We start from the raw sequence: 7,992 nt of genomic DNA, 5'->3' as shown, positions 1-7,992 counted from the left end.
GGGCCAAAAAACCTCTGCATGACCTGAATCTCTCACACTCACTTGTTGCATTGCGTTTTCATTTGAAAGTTGCTGAATCCTTGTATTTTCTCAAAATTCAAGATTCACTTGATTGTCTGAACCTCAGTTATTACCATACTGTTTATTCTAAATCAAGTCAATTGTGATGTGCCTGGTCGGACTCCGCTTTGTGCAATTTAGAAGCTGGTAGTAGGCTTTGAAATCCTTTCCTGCTTGTTCAACAAGGGCTGACTCAAAAGATATCCATAAAGATAGACTCAAAGAGCAAAGTGAAATAATTTTTGACAAAAGGAACAAAGGAAAATTTTGAGTACAGATGACTATATGAAGAAGAATGAGAAAAAGAAGACTTATCTGAGGGAAGCAGCCAGCTCCAATGATCATGACATGCATTTCAGACTGATTCAGCCTAATCCGTCCAACCAATCATATTTTCAGTTCATGTACTGTCTTCATACTTCAAAATCGGGCTTTCACTGATCCAATTTCTCTGTAAACTCATAAGCCTCATTCGACTTGTAGCGTCCTGAAGGGTTTTCACCTACAAGCCTCTCTCATTTATTCATCCCTCCACTTACCATCGCCTTACGGTGCCCGCGAGGGTTTTCACCAATAATACTCTCTCATTTTAAATTTTCTCTCGCTCACCATCGCCTTATGGTGCCCGTGAGGGTTTTCACCAATAAGACTCTCACATTTTAAATTTTCTCTCTTGCGCCCATGAACAAAGTGTTACCCATAATGTAAATAATACCTCTATCTCGCTTGACCTGACATCCTCAAAGATTGATCGGAAGGTCTTTCTTTGGACCGTAATGTAGGCTTTTGGACAGGGTTAGAAAGAAAGGGTGGTATGCAGGCTCAAAATAATTTAAGATGAAAGAGGGTCAAATTACAACTTTTGGAATCAGATCTTTTCAAAACCAAAACTTCCGCCCCAGTTTCTTTGGGTCTGGGGAATTTTAATTTTTATTTTGATGGGACCGAACCGTAAGGCTACCTACGTATCCTTAAAAGGAATCAGGTCGAACGTAGTTCAAAAGAAAGTTGTTTGTTCTTGTTTCCCTTTTTCTTTTCCTTTTTTTTCTTTTTCTTCTTTCCTTTTTTTTTCTTCTTCTTTTCCTTCTTTTCTTCCCTTTTTTTCTTTTCTTTTTCTTTCTTTTCCGTCTTTCTTATTTTTACTCATTCATCATCATTTTTTTCATTCTCTACTTCTAATACTGATTCCAAAAGAGGGGTATGAAAGAAAATAAATAAAGCTCAAAAGGGGTAACAAAGGATGAAAGTGTTTGGGTAGCGGAACAAAATGCCTTCGTCATTTCAACTTTGAACATGCCAAGTACAAAATACAACTGAAGGTAAGCAAAGAAATCATACATAGTACCTCTTGACCGCATCAGAATTGATAGACATATCTACACATTTGCCTTCTATGTCTGTTAAATACAAAGCACCATTGGGCAACACTCTTGTCACTATGAATGACCCCTGCCAGTTTGGGGCGAACTTGCCTTTAGCTTCAGCCTGATGTGGAAGGATGCGTTTCAATACCATTTGGACCACTTCGAATTTCCAAGGATGCACCTTTTTGTTGTATGCTCTTGCCATTCTCTTCTGATACAATTGACCATGACATACTGCGGCCAATCTTTTCTAATCAATCAAACTCAACTGCTCTAGCTGGGTTTTGACCCACTCATCATCATCAATTTTAGCTTCTGTAATAGTCCGAAGGGATGGAATCTCAACTTCTGCAGGTATAACTGCCTCAGTTCCATATACTAGCAAATAAGGAGTTGCACCTACTGAAGTGTGAACAGTAGTGTGATAACCTAGTAAGGCAAAAGGCAGCTTTTCATGCCACTGCCTAGAACCTTGAACCATCTTACGAAGTATCTTCTTTATGTTCTTGTTGGCAGCCTTAACAGCTCCATTTGCCTTGGGGCGATACGGAGTGGAGTTCCGATGCATGATCTTGAACTGTTGGCATACCTCTTTCATCAAATGACTATTGAGATTAGCAGAATTGTCTGCGATGATCACCTTGGGAATCCCGAACTGACAAATGATGTTTGAATGAACAAAATCCACCACTGCCTTCTTGGTCACGGACTTGAAAGTTACAGCTTCAACCCACTTGGTAAAGTAATCAATGGCCACCATAATAAACCTATGCCTGTTTGATGCTGTCGGCTCAATTGGACCAATGACATCCATTCCCCAAGCAACAAAGGGCCAAGGTGCAGACATTGTGTGTAACTCAGATGGGGGAGAATGAATCAAATCACCATGTACCTGGCATTGATGACACTTGCGAACAAAACTGATACAATCTCGTTCCATGGTGAGCCAATAATAACCTGCTCGAAGTATCTTCTTTGCCAAGACATACCCGTTCATATGCGACCCGCAAACTCCAGAGTGCACTTCGGTGATGATAGTTGAAGCTTCTTTAGCATCTATGCATCTTAGCAGTCTTAAATCTGGAGTCCTCTTGTACAAGATTCCTCCACTCAAGAAAAATCCACTAGCCAGATGTCGAATGGTTCTCTTTTGGTCACTTGTAGCATGTACTGGATATACCCCCGACCTAATGTATTCCTTGATATCATGGAACCAAGGTTCGCCATCGATTTCCTCTTCCACCACATTACAATAAGCATGTTGATCATGAACTTGGATATGCACGGGGTCAACATAAGCCTTGTCCGGATGATGTAACATTGACGGTAGAGTAGCCAAGGCATCAACAATATCATTATGAATCCTGGGAATATGTCTAAATTCAACCGACCTGAATCATTGACAAAGATCATGCAGACACTGTCGGTACGGTATGAGCTTCAAATCTCGAGTCTCTCATTCTTCTTGAATATGATGAACCAACAAATCTGAATCTCCCAGAACCAGTATTTCCTGGATTCCCTTGTCTACAGCTAACCTCAAACCCAGAATGCATGCTTCGTACTCGGCTATGTTGTTGGTGCAATGAAATCGAAGCTGGGCTGTTACAGGGTAGTGTTGCCCTGTTTCAGAGATAAGTACAACCCCTATTCCGACACCCTTCATGTTAGCAGCTCCATCAAATAAGAGTTTCCAACATGGCTTTTCATCACGGTCAACCTCGTCAGCACACATGACCTCTTCATCAGGAAAATAAGTCTTCAGTGGCTCATATTCATCATCCACCGGATTCTCGGCCAAATGGTCGGCCAAGGCTTGGGCCTTCATCGCGGTCCGAGTCACATAGATGATGTCAAACTCTGTAAGTAAAATCTGTCACTTCGCTAGTCTTCCCGTGGGCATAGGCTTCTGAAAGATATACTTTAGAGGATCCATGCGAGAAATGAGGTAAGTAGTGTAGGACGACATATAATACTTCAACGTTTGTGCCACCCAAGTCAGGGCGCAACATGTCCTCTCAAGCAGAGTGTACTTAACCTCATAGGGAGTGAACTTCTTACTGAGATAATAGATTGCTTTCTCCTTCTTTCCCGTGATGTCATGTTGACCCAATACACACCCAAAAGAATTATCCAAGACTGTCAAATAGAGAATTAAAGGTCTTCCAGGCTCTGGTGGGACCAACACAGGTGGATTCGACAGGTACCTCTTAATCTTATCAAATGTTTCTTGACATTCGTCAGTCCACTTGACCGCAATATTCTTCTTCAGCAGCTTAAAGATGGGCTCACAGGTTGTCATGAGCTGAGCAATGAACCTGCTGATGTAATTTAACCTTCCAAGCAAACTCATCACCTCTCTTTTGTTCTTTGGCGGCGGTAACTCTTGAATGGCTTTGATCTTCAATGGATCTAACTCAATGTCGCGTCTACTAACCATGAATCCTAGCAATTTCCTAGACGGGGACACCAAATGCACATTTCGCTGGATTGAGCTTGAGGTTGTACCTACGGAGCCTTTGGAAAAACTTCCTCAAGTCCTTGACATGGTCAGACTGCTTCTTTGACTTTATGATCACATCATCTACATAAACCTCAATCTCCTTGTGTATCATGTCATGAAATATGGTGGTCATCGCCCTCATGTAAGTTGCCCCAGCATTTTTCAAACCAAATGGCATTACCCGATAACAGTATGTTCCCCATGGCGTGATGAATGATGTCTTTTCTGCATCTTCCTCATCCATCAAGATCTGGTGATATCCCGCGTAACAGTCCACAAAAGACCCAATCTCATGCTTAGCACAATTATCGATCAGAATGTGAATGTTCAACAATGAAAAATCATCCTTTGGGCTTGCTTTGTTATAAGATCACGGTAATTAACACAGACCCCGGTCTTACCATCCTTCTTTGGTACTATCACAACATTGGCTAACCAAGTGGGATATCGAGTGACCCGAATGACCTTTGCAGTAAGTTTCTTTGTGATTTCTTCTTTGATCTTCACACTCATATCAGTCTTGAACTTTCGCAACTTTTGCTTGACATGAGGGAATGCTGGATCAGTTGGCAATTATGAACTACCAGATCAGTGCTTAGGCCCGGTATATCGTCATATAACCATGCAAAGACATCTTTGTACTCAAACAATGTTTTGATTATCTCCTCTTTAACTTGCGATTCTAAATGCACACTTATCTTGGTTTCCCTAACATCATCCTGGTCCCCTAAATTGATTGTTTCAGTTTCACTCAAATTAGGCTTTGGTTTTTTTTCAAATTGTTTTAGCTCTTTACTGACTTCCTCAAATGCTGCTTCTTCATCATATTTTGTTTCATCATCATATTCTACTTCTTGGATTGTTATTTCAGGATTAGATTGGATTTTAAGATTCGGCTGAAAATTCTTCATGCATGTCATGTCACTACAACCAGCATAAAAGGAACTGTACAAAAGAAAAAAGAACAAAATAAAACACTATAAGAATAACGGAAAACGGAAAATTGCATTTCATTGAAAAATATAAGGATAGAAGGGTTTGAACATCAAAACAAGCAAAAATTAAAAATCTTGATTACAACCCTGGAATAACCCAGATAACAGAAAGAAAAACAAAGCAAACTACCAAACTCCTTCCTGGTGGGGAGAGGAGTAGCTTCCCAATTGCTAAGCTTCACGTTTGGGCCAACAAGTTGCACATCTGCTTTACTAGAGCTTTCACCAACTTCTACCATATTGACCTCTTCGAATAGACTTTGGAACCTCTTGATCAGCTCTTCATCAACATCGACCACAGGTTTTGGGATTGAGGAGGTTGGAGGTTTTTCGGCCCCTGGATTGACAAAAGACTTAGAGATGTGTGGGACGGGCTTGGGGAGCGACCATACCTTCTGTTTCATATTTTTAACCCTTCTCACATCCTTCTCTGTGGGAGTGAATCCCAAACCAAACATACCCGGATTCCCATTGGGGCGTATTGGATGCACAATACCCTGCAGAGATGAGCCCAGACCCTTGCCCGGCACAAAACTATTCTTCAACATTTCATTCGCAACCATGACGGACGTGGAGGATAGCTTAGGACCCGGAATGCATTTTCCTTCAGGAATTTTCTCAATAGACACTGTTTCGAAAGTCTGATAGACCCAAGGTCCCTTATCATCTTTAGCTTCGATGAACGAAACAATTGTATCATTACAAGCTGACAGGTCCTCATCACCGTGCACAACTATTTCCTGCCTGCACCATTCAAACTTCACCATTCGGTGCAAAGAGGATGGGACTGCCTTAGCAGCATGTATCCAGGGCCTGCCCAACAACAAATTGTAGAAGACAGCTACATCTAACACTTGGAATTCCATGGTAAACTCAACAGGCCGTATCGACAATACGAGCATTATATCTCCAACAGAATCTTTACCTCCCCCATCAAAGCCTCGAACACACACACTGTTCAAGTGGATTATTTCGGTGCCAATCTTCAGTTTTTGCAGAGTAGACATGGGACAAATATTCGCACTGGAGCCATTATCAACCAAACCCCTTGAGACAATAGAATCTTCACACTTCACCGTGAGATAGAGTGCTCGGTTGTGTTCTATACCCTCCATAGGAAGTTCATCGTCCGAGAAAGTGATCCTATTTGCTTCGAAGATCTTGCCAGATATCTTTTCCAAGTGCTTCACTGTGATCTTATCAGGAACATGTGCCTCATTCAAAATCTTCATCAAGACCCTGCGATGTTCATCTGAATGTTTAACAAAGACAAAAGAAAAATCTGAGCTAGTGTTTTTCTTAACTGTTCCACAATGGAATAGTCCTGCACTTTCATCTTTTTCAGGAACTCCTCAGCTTCTTCCTTGGTGACCGATTTCTTTACTGGAATCTGGCTATCCTTGAATGGCTTGGCTTTCCTTAATTCTTCTGGGGTGAAACATCTCCCAGAATGAGTCAATCCTCCAGTTTCATTAACTTTTTCCTCTATTTATTTCCTTTGTATATCACTATCACTTGTTTATAATTCCATGTAACAGCCTTGGCATCCACCACTGGTAGCTGGGTTACTGGTTTAATGATGATAGGGGTAATAGGAGCCTCATTCACAACTATGACAGGCTTACTTAGAATCGCTGGTACTACCACTTTTGAACTTTCTGTACTTGCCCCAACATCTTTTGACAGCCCTTTCACGACCAACACGGGTGGTTTCAAATTGAGCGAGCTCGGCTTTTCTGTCGCCCCTTCAATTATCAAGGGCTTCGCTTTGGTAGAGTCAGGAGCTTTAACCAAATTACTTTCACTGGCCCGAATCATCATGACGGACTTAGAAGACTTCTTGGGCTCCCCGTCCTTGTGAACTACTTCAATCATATGCGTCTCTACATGGGCTGGCAAAGGGTTTTGGTTGATGTTCGGCGCGTCTGGGCTTTGGACTACAATTTGGTTGGTATCAATAAGCTCCTAGATTGTCGTTTTCAAATGCCAGCACTTCTCTATGTCATGCCCTGAAGCATCAGAACAATAAGCACATCTTAGGGAATAGTCGAGGTTCTTTGGAGGGGGATTCGGTATCTTTGACTCAATCGGCCTCAAGACGTCCAACTACCTTAACCTTTGAAACAAACTAGCATAAGACTCTCCAAGGGGGGTAAGAGTTTGCTTTCGCTGCTGCCTCTCTCTTCTATACTCCGGCCTCGGTCGAAAGTTTGAAACAGTAGGGTTTTGGTAGGGTTGTGGAGGTGGATAGGTATTTTGTGGAGCTAGAGCACGCCATTGCGGGTAATGAGGGGGTTGAGCATATGACTATGCATGGTGAACAAGGTATTGGGATGGCCTGGCTGAGTATTGGGGGTTTTGCGAGGAAAAGTAACATTGAGGTGGATTATATGGAGCTTGGGCGTAGGCTTGAAGTCGGGGTCGAGGATGGGTGTATTGATGAGGTGAACCCCTCTAGTCATGCCATGATCCGGAGACAACCATAGCGACATCTTCCTTCTTCTTCTTGCCTAGCAAACTTCCGGTACCACTCTGGATTGCCTTGGTGGTTGCTTATATAGAAGAATAGCTCATGATCTTACTCGACTTGAGCCCCTCTTCCACCATTTCTCCCATCTTCACCACATCATTGAAAGACTTACCAATGGCTGAGATCAAGTGGCCATAGTAAGTGGGCTCCAGGGCTTGAAGAAAGTATTTAACCATCTCGTCCTCTTCCATCGGAGGATTGACTCGTGCAACTTGCTCCCTCTATCGGAACCCATATTCTCTAAAGCTTTCACTAGGTTTCTTTTCCACCCTGGTCAGAGATAGGCGGTCTAGAACAATGTCTATATTGTACTGAAAGTGCCGGGCAAAGGCCTGAGCCATATCGTCCCAGGTGTACCACCTACTGGCATCCTGGCGGGTGTACCATTCTAAAGCTGCCCCACTCAAACTTTGGCTGAAGTATGTCATCAGTAATTCGTCTTTTCCCCTGGCGCCTCTCATTTTACTGCAATAACCTCTCAGATGAGCTACAGGATCCCCATGTCCGTCATACAAGTCAAACTTGGGCATCTTGAACCCG

The 7,992-nt window shown here is 42.4% G+C and overlaps 3 protein-coding genes across 3 annotated transcripts; all 3 read right to left on the bottom strand.

The window, feature by feature from the left end:
- Positions 1-1,674: 1,674 nt before the first annotated feature.
- LOC138871368 (uncharacterized) lies at positions 1,675-2,271 on the bottom strand. The gene is made up of 2 exons (XM_070149239.1): positions 2,014-2,271; positions 1,675-1,917 (listed from the first exon to the last, which is right to left on the bottom strand). The coding sequence occupies exons 1-2, from the start codon at positions 2,269-2,271 to the stop codon at positions 1,675-1,677; spliced, it is 501 nt and encodes a 166-aa protein (XP_070005340.1).
- Positions 2,272-2,880: 609 nt separating this feature from the next.
- Positions 2,881-3,252, bottom strand: LOC138871367 (uncharacterized). The gene has a single exon (XM_070149238.1). The coding sequence runs from the start codon at positions 3,250-3,252 to the stop codon at positions 2,881-2,883; it is 372 nt and encodes a 123-aa protein (XP_070005339.1).
- Positions 3,253-3,300: 48 nt separating this feature from the next.
- LOC138871366 (uncharacterized) lies at positions 3,301-6,797 on the bottom strand. Its single transcript, XM_070149237.1, has 5 exons — positions 6,548-6,797; positions 6,227-6,407; positions 5,058-6,161; positions 4,724-4,872; positions 3,301-3,563 (listed from the first exon to the last, which is right to left on the bottom strand). Exons 1-5 carry the CDS (start codon positions 6,795-6,797, stop codon positions 3,301-3,303), a joined length of 1,947 nt encoding a protein of 648 aa, XP_070005338.1.
- Between the last annotated feature and the right edge of the window lie 1,195 nt (positions 6,798-7,992).

Source organism: Nicotiana sylvestris, chromosome 6 (genome assembly GCF_000393655.2).
Source record: "Nicotiana sylvestris chromosome 6, ASM39365v2, whole genome shotgun sequence".
Taxonomy (NCBI): Eukaryota; Viridiplantae; Streptophyta; class Magnoliopsida; order Solanales; family Solanaceae; genus Nicotiana; species Nicotiana sylvestris.
This window is presented reverse-complemented; position numbering and strand designations above follow the sequence as displayed.